The 18,844-nt window shown below is 47.0% G+C and overlaps 1 protein-coding gene across 1 annotated transcript; it reads left to right on the top strand.

Moving 5' to 3' along the window:
* The first annotated feature begins 217 nt into the window (after positions 1 to 217).
* HPSE (heparanase) lies at positions 218 to 14,104 on the top strand. The gene is made up of 12 exons (XM_069855415.1): positions 218 to 387; positions 2,167 to 2,312; positions 3,979 to 4,104; positions 4,468 to 4,641; positions 5,140 to 5,311; positions 5,938 to 5,985; positions 7,920 to 8,013; positions 8,602 to 8,708; positions 9,695 to 9,809; positions 11,364 to 11,482; positions 11,587 to 11,733; positions 12,464 to 14,104. Exons 1-12 carry the CDS (start codon positions 218 to 220, stop codon positions 12,621 to 12,623), a joined length of 1,578 nt encoding a protein of 525 aa, XP_069711516.1. The 3' UTR covers positions 12,624 to 14,104.
* The last annotated feature ends 4,740 nt before the right edge of the window (positions 14,105 to 18,844 follow it).

The raw sequence follows: 18,844 nt of genomic DNA, 5'->3' as shown, positions 1-18,844 counted from the left end.
GGCCGTCGGACGGGTAACGGAGGGCTTGGGGTGTCCTAGCGCCGCTCCGAGACGCCCCGGGGCCGTGGGGGCAGGGCTGCCCGGGGGAGACACCCCGCCGGGACGCTTCTCCATCCCCCCGCTTAGAGGATAACGGGGCTCCCGGCAGCCCGGTCCTTGCCGATCCCGCCCCGCGCGGGGGCGGCCCCGGGGGCGGGAGCGGCGGAGGATGCTGCCGATGCTGCCGATGCTGCCGATGCTGCTTCTGCTTCTGCTGCCGGCGCCGGGGCGGGGAGCGGGGCTGCGGTTCGGGCTGCGCAGCCCCCGCCGCACGGTGAGCGCCGAGCTCCTCTCCCTCACGCTGGACGCCAGCCTCGCCCGCGACCCGCGGTACGTCGCCCTGCTCAGGTGAGCAGAGAGGGAGCCGGGGAGGGGCGGCGGGGGTCCCCGGGCTGGCAGGGCTGCCCGGGGTCGGCGGCCCGGAGGAGGCAGCACGGGCGCTGCTGCTCGGCCCTGGGGAACAGGGAGAGCCCGTCCCTGGAGGTCTCTGCATCCCCTGCGCTTCGGGATTCGTTCGTTTCATAGAATCGCTAGGTTGGAAAAGACCTTTGAGATCATCAGGTCCAACCGTACCTGTCCACCGCTAAGCCGTATCCCTGAGCGCCTCATCCACCCCTCTTTTAAACACCTCCAGGGAAGGGGACTCCCCCATAGAATCATAGAATAACCAGGTTGGAAGAGACCCACCGGATCATCGAGTCCAACCATTCCTATCAAACACTAAACCATGCCCCTCAGCACCTCGTCCACCCGTGCCTTAAACACCTCCAGGGAAGGGGACTCCCCCATCTCCCCGGGCAGCCTCTGCCAGTGCCCCATAACCCTTTCAGTGAAGAAAGTTTTCTGAATGTCCAATCTGAACCTCCCCTGATGCCGCTTGAGGCCATTTCGTTTTCCCGGGGCAGCAAGGAGGTACCTGCTATGGGTTCGAGCTGCCCCTCTTCATTTGTGCTGAGAGAACGAGCGGCAGGGCTCAGGGGTGGCGAGAAGGAGACCTCAGATGGTGCTCGTTGGGAGCAGCACAGGGATAAACTTAAGAGGGGAGCTGCTTGGCTAGCAGGAAAAAAAGGAGGAGACTGCCAAGCAGAGTGTGGTGGGGCTGGGTTGCTGCTCTTCCTAATAAAAATCATTTGAGTCCTTGTGCAGCTTTGCAAATATTTCCCAGGGCAGCTGAGGGAAGTCTGTTGCCATCAAAGCTGAATTGAGAGATCCTAAAAATGAAGCCCTTTCCCCACCTTGGGCAACACTAAACAACTCTGGACTGCCAAGTGACGGTGTTCCCTGCCTGTTCTTTTGACACTGACCTCTCTTTTTCTTCCCTGCTTTTCTCTGGGTTTTGTATTCTTCCTTTCAATTCTACATTTTTGTAAGCTATCTTGATTCTTTTCATTTCTCCGACCCCATTTTTCAGCCTCACAGTGTTTCTCCAGTCCTGACTTCCTTCCTCCCACCACTTTCATCTTTTGCTCCTCACCAGGATGGGGAGAAAATGATACCACCCTTATCAGAACGCGGTCAGGTCTGCAGCCTCCAGCCCCAAGCACACTCCTTGGTCAGGCTGGGGCTGCCCCCACTGCCTCAAGGAGCAGGAGGTACTTGTTGGCCTCTGATCTGTGGTTTGTCACCACAGAGCAGAGACAGCGCTCACGCCCCCAGTGTCTTCTGATGCCTTGCAGTTTCTCCCAGCAAGGACCAGGTGTTGGTGCTGCACATCCTGCACTGGGGGTGTGCAACTTGCAGAGGCTGAGCTTATGTTATGTTATAAACCTGCTTTGCTGAAGACAATGCTTGTCCCAACGTGACTCTTAATCTCTCTTGGGTACAAAACCTGTTGCTCATTTTGCCCCTGTAACTTGATTCCTTGTCTGTAAGTGTGTTCCCTGAGGTATGTCCTTCTCATTGCTTTGCTGATGCTCTCCTTGGCCCGCTCCTGTGGTAGCGTGCCTGTTGGACAGGGTGGAGGGCTGGGGCACAGTTCCTGCAAGGGATCAGGAGTACCCTGAGGCTACTGAGCAGCCCCAGGACACATATTGAAGTGTGTCCCTCTGAGCATTTGCCAAGTTTAGCTACATGGTAGCTGTAGTTGTCATGAATATAGTGTTTTCTCTGTTCATGTCCCTTCCTCAGCAACCCCAAACTGCGTGCCTTGGCAGCAGCCCTGTCCCCAGGCTTCCTGAGGTTCGGTGGCACTGAGACGGATTTTCTCATCTTTGATCCCAACAAGGATTCAACTTCAGAAGAAAAAATCCTCTGGGAACTTCAGTCCCATCAAGGTAAAACAGATGCCAGCATGTTAGACTTGAACCCATCCTGGGCTAAGGAGTTAGCTTCGATGCAGGCTGTGGGTGCTTCAAGGGCACGGTGGTGGTGTTGGGGGTCCTCCATGGAGTCATCATTGCTCTCCTCCATGGAAAGGAGATCCGTAGTCCCTCAGCACCGTCTGTTGGAGGAGCTGTGCCAGCCATGGGAAAGTGAGGAAGGGTGAGAGGGACCTCATCTGCACCCCGGCATCTACTCAGCCTCTCCCTTTGCTGCCCTGTACTCCCTGCAGCAGCCTTGGGAGCTCCCCCATCACTCAGGAGGCAGTCAAGGTCAAGCTCAAAAGTTGTGGTTTCGTTATGAAAATTAAGAGATGGATAGAAGAAATAATCTGGTGAGAACAGAGCTAGGCTCGCCACGCAGTCATGCCTTCCCATCACTGTTACATAGAAAAGCGGTGCAATTGTACATCGCTGTGCAACTGGTGATGCTCAGTTTTGAAGTTGAGTGGTACTTTTCCCCTTGTACCGATTTGCTGAGTAGTCATCTCCTCTCTGGATAACTGTGACTCCGGCTTGTGCCTCCCTCTCTAGTTACAGCTTGTTCCTGGTTTGCATGCCACACAAAACCACGGGCTCCGAAGAAAGAGAAATGTCTTACGACACCTATTGTCGTTGCTGTTGGAGCTGCATGCAGCAGTCAGCACTTTCTCCTGCATGAGACAGGCAGCACAGGAAGTATTGTTCCATATCTGCCTGCAGCAAGGCAGGCTGTGAACCCTCCGTACTGCCACACACCAGGGTGGCTTATCTGCTCCTTGGGCACCTCAGCCCATGCTTTGTCACCTCGCTGGAATGAGAGTTTCCAAATGTTGCCTAAGCTAAAATAGTTTATCAGGATGTGACCACCATGATACCAGCCTCCAGAAGCACAGCTCAGTCTTTTTTTCTTTTTTTTTCTCTCCGTCTCCATCACCTTAAATTAGGAAATATACATTATATATGGGCCCCTCACCACAAGAAGGATGCTGAGGCCCTGGAGCGAGTCCAGAGAAGCTGGTGAAATGGCTGGAGAACAGGTCTTATGAGGAGCGGCTGAGAGAGCTGGGGTTGTTTAGCCTGGAGAAGAGGAGGCTGAGGGGAGACCTTATTGCTCTCTACAGCTACCTGAGAGGAGGTTGTAGAGAGGAGGGAGCTGGCATCTTCTCCCAAGTGCAGGACAAGAGGGAATGGCCTCAAGCTCTGCCAGGGGAGGTTCAGGCTTGACATCAGGAAAAAATGTTTCACAGAAAGGGTCATTTGGCACTGGAACAGGCTGCCCAGGGAGGTGGTTGAGTCACGTTCCCTGGAGGTGTTTAAAGGACGGGTGGACAAGGTGCTGAGGGGCATGGTTTAGTGATTGATGGGAATGGTTGGACTCAATGATCCAGTGGGTCCTTTCCAACCTAGTGATTCTATGATTCTATATATAATATATACTTGTGCATCAAGCCAGCCTTCTTTTTCTATGTCGTTAATATTGATTGTGAAAGTAGGGGTGCATTTCACAGAAATGCATGACTGGCTGTCAGCCTGGCACCATGCAGTTGTGCTTCCTCCTGAAGGATGCAGCCTTTTGCATGGTGGACCCTCACTGTGTATACAAGGACTTGGCTGCTATCGTCCTTCTTCTGCCCTGCAGAGGCTTGTGGCTTGAGACCTGCGTTTGCTGCTGTTGAGAAGGTGCTGCTGGCCCAGTGGCCCAGCCAGGAGAAGCTGATACTTGCAGAGCATAACTGGAAAAAGCACAAAAACACCACCATTACAGGTATGATTTTGCTGGATTTTTCTGCTAGCATTTATAATCAGAGGGCTGCAAATTGCCGTTCCATGGTAAAAGGGCCATGGGCTGTTAGGAGCTGAAACCATTGAAAATTAATATTTTTCTAAGTAGGTGAAATGTTTCTAGGATAACTCTTTTTTGCCATCTGCCACCTCGTATTTAGTAGTATTCAGCTGCTACAGGAGCTGAAAGGATCTCAACACCATGCAGGATTGTGTGTAATAAGGTCTGGTCTCTTTTGCCTGGCTGTGAGAGCTTGGCACATCTACAGCACCAAGCTAGTTGGCTTAGTGCTCAACTAGCACACCATAACCTTGAGATAAACATCCCCTCTTATCCTCTGCACAGGAAATACGCTGGATATTCTCTATAGCTTTGCAAACTGCTCAGGGTTTCACCTGATCTTTGGGCTCAACGCCTTGCTGCGGAAAGGTGATTTGCAGTGGGACAGCTCGAATGCCCGGGCTCTGCTGGACTACTGTGCCTCGCAGAGGTACAACATCTCCTGGGAGCTCGGGAACGGTAAGTGTGAAGCCTGCTCATAAGTCAGGGAAGTGGTCACCTGGAAAGGTGACACCATAAGGTATGGGCTGGTAATTTTTAGAGCACGGAAGTTCATGATAGCCCAGTTTGGGTGACAGCCCATAAAGGCAAGGTGATGTTTTAATGGGAAACATTAAAGTCTTAATTTGTAAAGAGGGATTTCACAAAAAGCCCAAGGAATGAGCAAATTGAGATGAATTTGCTGATTTGCTTCTCATACCAGGGGTCTGAGATGAGGTGAACGATGCCTCATGAGATGCAGATGTCACCTATAGAGACAGGCCAGGACAGAGCACTGGAGAACACGCTGCATCATCCAGACTTGTGGTTTCACACTCATTGCCTTCAAATGTCTTGCTAGTACCACACCAAATCACGTGAAGCTATAGGGAAGTGATACTCGCCATGTGAAACAAGCTGCCCTATTTTGTGCTCCAGAACTAGAGCTGGATGCTGATGTGCACGTGTCTTCCCCAGAGCCAAACAGCTTCAGGAAGAAATCTGGCATCTACATAGACGGCTTCCAGCTGGGACAAGATTTCATTCACTTACGCCAACTCCTGAGTAACTATACCCTCTACCGGCATGCAAAGCTCTACGGTCCTGATGTTGGTCAGCCCCGAAAGCATACACAGAAGCTGTTGAGAAGGTAGGGGTGTGGGGCCCCAGCAGCACCCCTGGGGCAGGCACGTGTGGATTGCAGTGGTTTGTCTGCACCTGGATGTTTGGGGGAGGTGGGGCATAAGTGGGCATTTGCGCAGAGTTTTACAGACTTTGTGCTCAAAGTCAGTAGTAAGGATGTGGAAATGGATGCATCTAGTCTAATTGAGAACTAATTGCCTGGTTTTTTCCTTAAATTAGAAACATGGACTTTTTTTTTCCTTGACTAGGGATGACTGAAATCTTAGCTGCATTAATGATCTCAAGGCTTAACGGCTCAGAGAGCTGAAACTAAAATGCTAGCAGTACTTCAGTGACCCACACACCTCCCAGTTGACTGCTGGCTCAAATGCTTTTCACCAGGGGAATCTCTGCAAGTTGCACGAGCATTAATTCATCCTCCCAGCAACTTGCTGATGCAGCCTGGCTGCCCAAAGCCTGTTTAAAAACTATCACAAGAGTGGCCCCGAAGCAGTTCTCATCACTACCAGTGTCTGGGGGGAGAGCGGGGAGGGGAGAGGAGGGCTGCACATGGCAGCTTGCTCATGAGGAGACGCAACCCATCACCCATCCCCACTAACCACCAACTCTCCACCTCATTCCCTGTGGTTGCAGCTTCCTGAAATCGGGAGGGAAGGTGATTGACTCTGTCACGTGGCACCAGTAAGTACTGCTTGGATATCGTCGTTACTCTGCTCATTGCCTGTTTTCTTTACAAAATGGCAATTTGAACATCTTAACAGGAAGGAGGAGATGAAATCCCCCTTTCAGCAGTTCCTCAGGCGCCTCTCTGCAAACTCCTCAGAATAAGAGATTAATTGAGGGAGAGCATTATAGAAGGTCTCCAAAGAGGCTACTTGGCACACAGACCCAAAAGCAGTAGCAGGGGTTTGTAATGCAGGCATAGCAACAGGGAATGCAATATCTGCACGGTGGTAATTTTCCTTGCTAAGTATGTTTACTGAGAAAGACAGAAGTGGGATGCAGAGAGAAAAATGACACAGAAGCTTTATTTCTCAGAAGAGCGTGCGGGGGTAGGTCACAGCTCTCCCCCGCGTGAGGAGAGTTTCTGCAGTGGTCAGGTCTTACTGCAACAGTCCTGGTTGTCTCAAAGCTCCAATCTGCTAGCCCTTGCAGATAAAATGTACTTTCCCATGTGAATAAGGGATTGTTGTATAAAAGGAGAAGATAGTTCAGACTTACTTGGCAGAGATGCCACTGCTGAACTTCTGTGAATGCAGAAACTGTTTAATGTAAGGTTTTAAATAACCTGTGAGTGTCTGGGCTTTGAAATGGAGTCAGATCCCCGTGACATGGGTGCTCTTCTTGGCATTAGAAAGGCTGTTTCTGCTTGAGTGAAGTTTCACTCCCTAAAAGCAAATTTCAGAGAGTCACCGGTTACTGTGCTGGTGAATGCACCTAACACCTTGTAAACAATGCAGCAGGAGCCTTGTTAGTTGATGCATTACGTGCTGCCTTTTTTTTTCTCTGTTTATGTCTGTTTGATGCAAGCAAAAAGCTCTGCAGGTCTGGCTGACCATTGCCCATAGAGACGTGCTAGCAGCCTCTCCTGCTCCCTTGTGTTTGCTCTCCAAGTCCGTTGTGGGTGTGGGTGCAAACAGCACCAGTGTGGTTTCATCCCTTCCCTCCTGTGCCATGGCTTAGAGATAGAGCTTTAAAGTGCTCCAGTGGGCAGTGCAATAAAGCTGGCCCGAGGGAACCTGCAACGAACTCCACATGGTTGAAAGAGAATTCCATGTGAAGGTGGTTTTCTTTAAGGAGTTGAATGCAGCACTCGGGTAACAGTGGGAGAATATTCACATGCTTATAATGTTTGTGAGTGTGCATATATGACTCATCTATGTTCTTTGAGCTGCTAGCAAGCTGTAAAGCATATCCTCACCCCTTCCTGGGCTGTTCTTGCCTTGGGGCTGCCTTTGCTTTAAATGGGCATGGGCTATTTTCTTTACTAATTTAGGATTATCAGGTTTTAGGTTCCTCTTGTGGCTGGAAGTTTTCAGCTGCTTCTGGTAGGACCGAGTGATAACATGATGACATGCAAACCCCTCAGGGATCCCAATTTCCCATTCTTTATTCAGACAAACCAAGCTTTTTTGATCATGGTTGACGGCAACCTTCATCCCATAGGGATGCCTCCATCCCATTCCCCTCCAGATGGCCAAAATACTGCAACAGAGGGACAGAAGCTGGAATCTGATGTTTTTACTATATAACTTGATACAATAAAGCAAGTAATCACATAGGAGTGTCAGAATCCTCAGCAAGAGACAATTTACAGAATCTGTCTCTATTCAGTGATATTTTCCTTGTCCTAAATGAGTAGATGCAAAAAAAAACCCTGTTTCTGTTGATCAAAATTTCTGTCATATCCTGCCTCCATCAAAGTAATTATGCCTGATAGTCCCTTAAATTCAAACAGAATATCTTCACATTTGGGAAAAAAAAAAAGTAAAAGAACTGGACCGTAAAACATTGTTATGGATAAATGTATCAAGTGACTGAGTAGTTTCAGTGTTCTGTACCACTGGTGGTAATTTTCCTTAATTTTGGCTATGTTTTTTTTCCCCCATTTCCAGTTACTATGTAAATGGCCGAACTGCTACGAGGGAGGATTTCTTGAGCCCTAGAGTGCTGGATACCTTTGCCTCAGCTGTACGCGAAGTCCTGGAGGTGCTTTGTCCTGTTAAATCATTCCTATGCTGTTTCCAGTGGGTTAGCAGAGAAGCTTGAATAAAGTACAATTTCTCACTAGTAATAAACAGGCATCATCAAAGCTTGGGTGCTGTTGTCATTGTAAATCAAAAGAAAAAATTAACAATACTAGTAATAGGTGAGCTTTGATAGTTTGCTATGCGGAAAGCACAGTGCCAGATACATCACGAACCTACATTTATTGGTGTCGTCATTACTCAGGGATGTAATTTATGGTCATATCCCCTCTCCCCAATTTCTTTGTATTTTGAGATCTTGAGAACAGTACAGCTTAAAGTATACCACTGCTCAGCACAAAAAGACTTAGAGGACCTGGCTTTTAGTGATGTTTGCCTCATTCTACTTGTGTAGATGTGACTTGGGGGCAGGAGGGAAATATAATCTGCTGCTTCTAGTCCTTTTGATCAAAATTGATGTGACATCTCGTCTCAGTTGGTGCTATCCCTTAAATGCTGATTTTATATGTAGACACTTGGCTAAAGCATAAAATCTAGGCACAAACTTAACTGTTGTCTCTTCTCTTCTTCTGTGCTCCACCCTGGCCAGATTGTTGGTGGAACTGTGCCAGGCAAGGAGGTCTGGCTTGGAGAGACCAGCTCTGCCTACGGAGGGGGAGCTCCCAGGCTTTCCAACACCTACATTGCTGGCTTTATGTGAGTAACATATCATATGTGTAGGGAAATTACAGAATTTACCCAGCTGAAGGGGGCTGTGTAAATGACTCACAGGAGCAACGTTTCCCTTGGGCTTCCTGGGGAGTGCAGGCAATGGGTGGGTTAAGTATCATAGCCCTTGTGGCACTCCCTGTGTGCTTTCCCTCTGCCTCAGGTTTGATATGCACCCAGGTAATAGCAGTTTCCTATGGAAAATGGGTGGTTAAAAGCATGAGAAGGTTGTATTTCTGCTCTCAAATCTGCAACACAAACTTTGTCCACTTGTGAGGATGGAAAGCCATTCATGAGATAGGTGTCCTTTTCTGATGTCATCCTTTAGCCACCATGAAATAATTAAACAAAGGGCAATTTAGTCATTAAAATAATTTTCTCAGAGGACTCCAGTTGAAGCATTTTGTTGGAATAAAGGAATTCAGGCTTTTGTTAGCACATTGATCCGTTTGCAGATTCAAGCAGAAAAAAATTGTATGGAGATGTGTGGTTCACATTTTGAAAATTAACCAAAACCACAGTTAAAATAGAATTTTTCCCCTGCTATAAGGCATAATGTTCTTGTCGTCAGGGCCTGGTGAGTGTGCAGTCAAAGACCAGTAATTGCAGGCAACCTAGTGGCAGGCTATGATGATTTCTTTCAGCCATATGACTATGGCCAGCTGAGGAGAACCTGCTCTCACTCCTGATTTCCACCATCTGCACTTTGTCTCCCAAGGGAAGGGGGCAGCTGGGGGAGTGGAACAAGTGTTCCCTCCAACTCAGACCTCCAGTCAGAGGTGGTCTGAAATTAATTTTCAAGGCAATCAATGCAAGACTTGAATTTAAATTAGTTGTATGATTTTAAAGAAGTCAACATCGCACCCTAATGTTTGCTTGCATTCCTGCTTCCCAGTATGATTGGAGAAGGGCAAGGGTATACAGTTTAGGTCAGCAATTTCATCTGCATGTTGTTTGCTTCACTTTTTTGACAGGTGGTTGGACAAACTTGGGCTTTCAGCCAGGCAGGGGATTGATGTGGTGATGAGACAGGTTTTCTTTGGCGCAGGGACCTATCACCTGGTGGATGCCAACTTCGAACCTTTGCCGGTGTGTATACAACCCTGCTACCTGAATGCTGCTCGTATTTCTGGACAGGCAATGCTGGATGTGGAGAGACAAGTCAGCTATTTTTACAGCGCAAGATATTGACAGATTTTGTAGGGTGGTCCCAGCTATCTGTCCTTCCACATCAAGTTTGTTTATGTTTGAATATGGGTTCATGTACTACATGTGCATGATATTTACTGCAACTGCAGGGGTGCAGGTAATCTTCAGCAGAGGTTGATTTCTGGGACATGATACTCTCATTTGTATGTAGGCACTTTTCTAGAGTTCACAAGGCATTTAAGTGCAGTTTTTGGTTTGAGTACTCCTCGGCGGAGTGATGAGTAGCTTTTAAGCAGAAGTGATATGAGATAATTATAACTGAAAATCAAAACAATGTGAAATCAAGACTCAAGCATTTCTTAGGTGATGAACATCTTCAGCTTTCTGTAGTGGCAGAAGGATAATTAAATCAAAACATACATAGCTAGATTTACTTAGAAATAACGTTCTGCTGTGGTGAAACATCGTTATTTGAACTTCACATTGTTCTTGCATGTTTCTTTTTGCTGGTTGCCCCTACCTCAGGGTGAAAGGACAGCATCTGTCTTTTTAGCTTTCCTCTCATTTTTCTGCTTCCACATTGTGATTTTTCACAGGCTCATAGAGACCATGTAAGAGGAAATCCAGCACAGGAAAATTTTCTGTCCTGCCTGTTCAGCTGCTCCCTATGCATTTTCAGGCTTGTTGCTTTGGGCTTTTTATTCCTTCATTTAGGATATATTTAATTAGGACTGAAAGAATGTGCCTTGTTCCTCACCTACAGGCAGTACAGATGCTAATCAAGCTAATAATGCTTTAGAGGCAGTGAAATCCAAACCCAGGCAATTTTAGTTAGCATGGAAATGAATGGGAAGCACAGCAATGTCAGGAGGCTGCACCTTCTTGCTGAGAGGCTGAGCATGCAGGCCAATAGGAAAAGTCACCTCCCTGTGCTCATGGCAAGTCAGGAGAGAAATGCAACAGTTTTCTTTCTAGGTCATTGTCCTGAGGCATCAGAGGATTTGTTCTTGATTAGCATTCAGAAATTAATCCTAAGACCTGTTCCAAAGCAATGTGTTAGAGAGCTGCATAGAAGTTACTGAGGGGCTTCTTCCCAGCATTGTGCCTGCAGGTTGGGTGCAGGCTTTCCAGCAGGAAGGGCAGCTCATGCCCCACTGGTTCAGCCCTGGTATGCCCTGTGCCCTGCAGAAAGGCGTTTCCAAAATGCAAACAATCTACACAGCACAAACAGGGCTCTGAGATTTGCATATGAAAGGAAAAATGACTCGAAGTTACCTTGCAAACACAGCTGCTTTGCAGCTTGGAGGCAGGGTTTCCTTTTTAGTTATGCTTTTTACGTGAATTGAAATAGATATGGTGAAAAATGTAGTGAAGCAAAAAACTATGGGGAAAACAACCCTTGAAATTACCAGCACAATTCATGTTATATATCCAGCACCATGTGGAGTCCCTGGCATGTACCTAAGTACTTATATGTGTTTTTCTACCTCCCAGGACTACTGGCTCTCACTGCTCTACAAGAAGCTGGTGGGTACTAAGGTGTTGCAGGTCACTCTGACAGGAGCCGATGACAGGAAGCTCCGTGTCTACCTCCACTGCACGAACACCCTCCAGTAAGCCTCTAGGAAGGGCAAAATATCCCAGAAACCAAGCCCATAGCTACACCCAGGCCAACAAAAGTACCTAATCTCCCCCATCATCTTCTCTTGCCTTGCAGCCCAAAGTACAGAGAAGGGGATGTGACGCTGTTTGCCTTAAACCTCTACAACGTTACCCAGCATTTGCAGCTACCTAATTACTTATCAAGGAAACACGTGGATCAGTACCTCTTACTGCCTCATGGAAAAGAGAACATACTTTCCAGGTAAGTGTGCAACTCCCCCTCTTCCCTTAGAAAGGATTGTGAGTATTGTTAGGTGGCCTCTAAAACCTCACCTTGTTCAACTTGCAAGATGAGAAGAAAAAAAACACAAAACGCTTACCATTCTGCCATCTATGAGGTTTTTTTTCAGTATGATCTGACTGCTGTTAGCTCAGATCTCTTTCAATCAGGCTTCTAAAAGCTTGCTAAGATACAATGACACTTGTTTGATGTTAATCAGAAAGCTTTTTCCTAGCAGGCTTCAGGGATCTGGACCAGCTCCTAAAGTCCTTTTTCTTTTGCATAAGTTCATGTATTTCCAATGTGCTGGCTCCTTTTACAGCAACATCTTTAGGCTTTTTATGGTTTCTTTTGTTGCTACCACTAACACATCAGCACAGGTAGGATCTGCTCTGTGAGCAGGGTAGCCATCTTAATACTTGTAGGAGGAAAAAAACAGCTTAAATATATATTTTTTCAAAACTTGTTCTGCTGTTAACCTCACTAGAAGAGTAAGAAACATGTACTTTACAACTTGCTTGTGCTATGACTCTAAAAGAGGTCCTTGCAGAGGGAGTGCCATGGATGCTTTCTGTGTCTGTACATTTAAACTCTCAAGGGAAATTCACTTTGGCTTTGGGATGAGTTAATGTTTACGCTCAGGCCCAGAGCTGTTTGTGCTCAATGGCAAACACAGCACAGCTGCCAAAATAGACTCTCTGTCCCTCTCCAGGTCTATCGAGCTGAATGGCCGTTTGCTGCGGATGATGGATGACAAAACACTGCCAGAGCTTATTGAAAAACCCCTTGGTCCTGGCGGCGTGCTTGGCCTTCCAGCCTTCTCTTATGGCTTTTATGTTATCAAAAATGCCAAAGCTATCGCTTGCATTTAAATGGTTAATACACATGAAAGGATAAATGTAAAGCACTTGGCTAGTAAGGAAGTTTAATCATAGAAATTCACAGTTCTACCATGAGATTTTAATTCTAGCAAGGGATACAAGTGTGGAGGCATTGGTATGATCTGTGGGATGGGGAAGACATGAGGTCTCACTGGGTAATTTGTATGTGAAATATACTTGCTAAGCTCCTGGGAGAATTTTCCAGGTGGAACAAGCCCAGGCAGGGGCCAGTTTTGCCCTCGGTCCAGCCTGTGTCACCCGTGCTTGAATGCGGGACCCTTCTCTGTGCCACGTGTGAAGCTGCATCAGCTTCTTATGCTGTGCTTGGGGCACTGCCAGCCAGGCACTGCAACCCCTCTCCCTCTCATTGGTGTAAGTACAACTCTTAAAGCAGTTCCTCCAAAAGCTTGCCTTCAGAAAGGATGAGCAGGAGTTTTATTTTATCTGTACAGCTGTGGGTTTGTCTACACCATGTGGGGAAAGTCAGAGGAGGGGTTGTGGTTGCTGAGGACATCTCAGGGTTAAATGTGGGGGGATACAAAGCAAACCAAGGTCAGGTTGCCTGCAGGTGAACATGCCAGGAGAAGCCAGGAACATGCCAGGAGAAGCCAGGTCCTCCACGGGAGCTGGGGCAGCACCACACATTTTTCCCAGGCTAGGGAAGCTCAGTCACAAGATGGAGCTGTGGCCCTGTACTTTCCAAAGGTGAGGTTTTTAACGTGTGAGATGTAGGTTGTTCCTGCAGGGTGCGCTAGGGTGGGCCACCTCATCTCTGACATGCTGCATCCCCAGGAGGAGAGGAGTCCACCAGCACTCTGCCAAACCCTTCGCAGTCAGTGGGCTGCACAGCAAGGGCTTGCAACTCCGCAGTCTTCACCACCCTGCAAGTGGTTTGGGTGAAAGGGACTTTCCTGAACCTACCTGCTGGTGAAGCTGTCCATGACCCTCCCTAACTTGCTCAGGTCTCTTTCATACTCAATGAGATGGGAGCATAAAGGGACTGCAATGCCCCTAAGCCATTGAAGGGCTTCAGCAGCCTTACAGCATCCTGAAGACAAACCTGCCCAGCCATGCTGACATCCTTTCCACTAGGGAAATGACCTTTTTGGCCAGAAATCTGTGTTTGTTGACAGCTTTTCTCCCTGCCTGAGCCTTCCCTGTGTGCGCACTGCCACGGTTCAGTGTGCCACCAGCCACTGCCCTCTGGCATGCAGGTTGCCGGTCTGCAGGGGAGCAAAATGCCTCAGAGAATACCTGTAGTCTTCTGCACATGTTTATTTGCATCTACTTTTCTTAGAGATATATAATGCATGCCACTGACAATGCCTTAAGATATTTTGAGCACAGCAGGGGTAAAAAACCAAAGAGCACACCACTGTATTTCCCCTTTTAAACTAGCGTGAGGTTTCAATGAAGGGCAGGGTGGGTGGGGACCGTTTTTAAAAGATTTTAAAAACAGATGTACTTTTGAAGTGTGATGAAAAGTTGTGCAATAAAAGGTTATATTTAACTTCAGTGTGTCAAAGGAGTGTTTGCATCCACAGCACAGGTGCATTTTGTGAAGTATTATGTATCAGGTTAATATAGATCAGAAATTAGAATAAGGAAGGCCAGGATAGATGCCATCTATCTGGACTTCTGTAAGGCCTTTGACGCAGTCACCCACAACAGCCTTCTCTCCAAAAGGGAAAGATACAGATTTGATGGGTGGACTGTTTGGTGGACGAGGAATTGGTTGGATGGTTGTGTCCAGAGGGTAGTGGTCAACAGCTCAATGTCCTGATGGGAACTGGTGACAAGTCATGCCCCTAAGGGGTCCATACTGTTTAATATCTTTATTGATGACATAGACAGTGGGATTGAGTGCACTCTCAGCAAGTTTGCAGATGACACCAAACTGAGTGGTGTGGTTGACATGCCTGAGGGACAGGATTGCTATCCAGAGGGACCTGGACAAGTTTGAGAGGGGGGTCTTTGTGAATATTCTGAGGTTCAACAAGGTCAAGTGCAAGGTCTTGCACGTGGGTCAGGACAATCCCCAGTATGAATACAGGCTAAGTGGAGAATGAATTGAGAACAGCCCTGTGGAGAAGGATTAAGGGGTGCATCAAAAGAAGCATGGTCAGCGGGTCAAGGCTGGTGATTCTGCCTCTCTACTCTGCTCTCATGAGACATCACCTGGAGTACTGCATTAGGCTCTGGAGTCCTCAGCTCAGGCTCAGGAAAGATATGGACCTGTTGGAATGGGTCCAAAGGAGAGTCCCAAAACTGGCTTTACCAGAGATAAAGTACTGGCCATTTTTTTCATTCAGCAACATCTAAAGCCAGCTGTATGGTTTAATCTCTGCAAACTGACTCAATTCATCTTGTCCCTCAGCAGCTTCTGCAGCCCATTGTGTAGGACTCCACAGAGCAGATTTCCACTTTGAACTTTTTTGTACAATGCGACAGGATCTATCAGTGAACAGGGTGTATTGCTTCTCCTTTTCTAGGGGTTTATTATATGTTGGGGTCTCTTCAGCATATGTCACCTCCTCTTCTCTGGTGACATTCTGAAATTTTTGCCTTCTGGCCAGTCATCCATGACCACTTCCAAGATTCACAGGCAACTGGGGTTTCCCATTTGAGCCCACTGGGTGAGCAGTGCAACCCATTTGTTCCATGAAGTGTCAGCTGCATGATGTGTAGAGGGGACCTTCCCTTTGAACATCCAGTCCTGCACCAGTAGTCAGGGTGCCAGGAGGAGCTGTGGTTCCCTACCAACCACTTCCAAAGCAGCTCAAACTTCTTCATATGCCGCCAATATCTCCTTTTCAGCTGGAGTGCATTTGGCTTCAGATCTTCTGTATCCTTGACTCCAAAACTCTAAGAGCCAGCCTTGAGTCTCCCCTGGTGCTTTCTGCCAGACACTCCAGGTAGGTCCATTCTCCTTTGCTGCAATACAGAACACATTTTTAACATCTTGTCCTGCCTGGACTGGCCCAAGGGCTACTGCATGAACAATCTCTTGTTTAATTTGTTCAAAGGCTTGTTGTTGCTGAGGGGCCCATTTGAAATTGTTCTTCTTCTGTGTGACTTGATAATGAGGGCTTGCAATCAGGCTGCAAATTGGAATATGCATTCTCCAAAAATCTCACAATGCTTAAGAAAGCCTGTATTTCCTTTTTGCTACAGTGGAGATACAGCTGTTATTTTGTTGACCACATCTATTGGGATCTGATGACACTCATCTTGCCGCTTTATTCCTTAAAACTGGATCTCCTGTGCAGGTCCCTTGACCTTACTTTTTTTTTTTATGGCAAAACCAGCTTGCTATGCCTGTCATTGGGGTTAGAGTAACCACAGTTTTCTTAACAGTTATTTAACTCTAAGCAAGAACTGACACGCATTCAGGAGACACAGCAATATACACATGCTAGTTTGACCATCCCAAGGGTATTCAAAATTCTCAAGAGCTATTGTACTTAGCCTGGAGGAGAAGGGTAAAATGAAGGAAGAGCCCCGTGGTGGCTCTCAAAGAAGAAAAGCTAAACTGTGACGTTTTGAGTAGCTTCCAATAGATGGCTCCTGAAGTACAGAGATGAAGCTGCTGCCGCCTCTCTGGCCTGCTGCCTGTTGTTGCTGAAAATAGATGTCAAATTGATCTTACCAATCTTACCACCAATGGTTTTATCATACCATTAGGCAGTGCCACACAGCACAGCAAAGCAATAACCTTAACCCAATGCCCAGAGGTGCTAAACCACACATAAACACTGACAAACAGCATATATGGCAAGTAAGGTCCTATACAACGCAACTCTGAGAACAACTGAAAAAACATGTCACCAGTGACAATCAAAACAATATAATGAAAAGTTATAATAATTTTCCTTTAATATACTCTGGTCAGATCTGTCATTATCTCAGAGCTTCAAGCCTGAACAGGGGCTTGAATTCTGGCCCTTCAGACTTAAATTCTGATGCTCTGCTGGCTGAGCTGGCTGGGCCTTTTTGAGCCCAATTCTGTGTGCAGAAAAGGATGGTCATACTTTTGCCCTTAGCTGGCAGCTAAACAGCACACAGCTGCTCTCTCACTTCTCCCCAGTTGGGGAGGATGGTGAGGAGAATCAGGAAAGAAACTAAAAGCTCATGGGTTTTAGGACAGTTTAACAGAACAATAAAAGATGTTATGATGATGGTGATGATGATGATAATGATGATTATTATTATTAAAATACAACTGCTCACCACTCAATTATTAGCCTGTCCAAGCAGCAATCGCCATGAGCACAGCAATTAGCAGAACACAGAGGACTGAATTTGGAACCTGGATCACCTACCCACCCCCCAGGCAAATTCCCATTTTTATACTGAGCATGATGTTACAGTATGGATATTCCATTGGCCTGTGTTAGCTGTCCTGGCTCTGTGCTGTACACTAGCAAACATGGAGAACTGAAAAATCTTTGATTTCGTAGCAACAGCTGAAATAAAACCATCAGTGTCTTTTCCACGTTCTTCTCATATGAAATCTAAAAAAACAGCAGCTGCTGGGAAGAAAATAAATTCTGTCCCAGCCAAGTATAAACATTACCTGGCAACAACTAAACAAATCAACACTATTCTCACACTAAGTCCAAAACACAGCAGCTACTAGGAGGAAAATTAACTCTACCCCAGCCAATACCAGGACAAGATGAAAATAAGGAAACTGATCATCTCTGTAAAACAGGGACAATTTTGACCATTGACTCAGATTTGAGCCAGGTAAGATAGATGGGCCTTAGTGGGTTTTGGTGATTTTTCAGACTAAAATGTTTTATTTCCTACATTTCTTTTTCCAGTGAAGAGCCAGGCCATCTTGTAATGAATATAAATCTAGTGAAAATAGGTTTGCTTTTCTGCTTTTCTTTCATGAACTCCTTAAAAATTGTCTGCAGATGCCCCAGGATTTGCTTACCACATCGCACAGAAAAAAAATCCCAAAAACAAAACCCAAACAAGTTCACAGCATCTGCACAGAAGCAGCCACTTGGTGAAAATCAGAATACTGAAGTTCATACAGACACAGCAGGCAACTAAAGTTCAAAATGGTTTCCCTGGTTTTTTGTCAGGGCTTCACTCCTCCAGGCTGAGGGAAGTGTAAAATGAGCCAGGGACATTGAATTTTCCAAGAAAACTTTGTCTCCAGTGACTCTGGGGACATTTTATCATTGAAATAACGATAAGATAGAAGTTTTTACGGTTCTCCCTAAAGCTTCCCTCCCTCCCAAGTTTATACAATAACTCACAAAAGCTGCTTAGAGAACTCAGTGAATGAGGACAGAGATCCAAAGGGCATATATGAAATCATAAGTTTTTAACTACAGGTTGGAGAGGTTTAGGAGATGAGACAGATGCTGATGCCTGATCACTTCATGATGATGTTTTTTGATATACAGTTACCTATGGTATTACCTATTCAGTTCTGGAGTCCTCAGGACAGGAAGGACATGGATCTGTTGGAGATAAGAAATTCTTGACTGTGAGGGCGGTGAGGCAATGGAATAGGTTGCCCAGGGAAGCTGTGGCTGCCCCATTCCTGAAGGTGTTCAAGGCCAGGCTGGATGGGGCTTTGAGCAGCCTGGGCTGATGGGAGGTGTCCCTGCCCATGGCAGGGGAGGTGGAACTGGATGATCTTTAAGGTCCCTTCTGACCCAAACCATTCCATGATTCTGTGATTATGAAATGTAATAGTAAACCCAGCCCACACGCTTTTACTGAGATGCTGAAGTACAGGAACTAAAGGTTACATAAGTCCTGTGCTGTTGTTTTGCCACCAGTCCCCTTCAGCTACTCCTCTGGCATTCCCTGCTTGAAGCAGACAAAGGCAAAGCTGCCACCTTCCTCACGTCTTCTGCCAGGAGCCCTGGCTCTGCCTGCCAGACCTGTGCCAGGACCTTGACACACCAAATACTGATAGCAGGAATAGTGACTTATATCCGCCAGGCCCTGCAGCTTATCGGGAGGTGACAGCTCCAGCACCAGCAGGGCAGCTGCGCCAGCCAACTGTGTCCTGGGGTGCATCAAACATGGCATTGCCCAGCCAGCTGAGACAGTTGACTGTCTCATTCTACTCTGCACTGGTGCAACACCACCTCGGGGATTGTGTAGCTTGGGGCACCATGTATAAAAAGCATTTAAAGCTATTGGAGTGTCCAGAGGAGGCCACAAAGTTGATGAAGGGTTTA

The sequence above is a fragment of the Phaenicophaeus curvirostris genome, chromosome 4, assembly GCF_032191515.1.
Source record: "Phaenicophaeus curvirostris isolate KB17595 chromosome 4, BPBGC_Pcur_1.0, whole genome shotgun sequence".
Classification (NCBI taxonomy): domain Eukaryota; kingdom Metazoa; phylum Chordata; class Aves; order Cuculiformes; family Cuculidae; genus Phaenicophaeus; species Phaenicophaeus curvirostris.
Note: the sequence above shows the minus strand (reverse complement) of the source record. Positions and strands in the feature narration are given on the sequence as shown.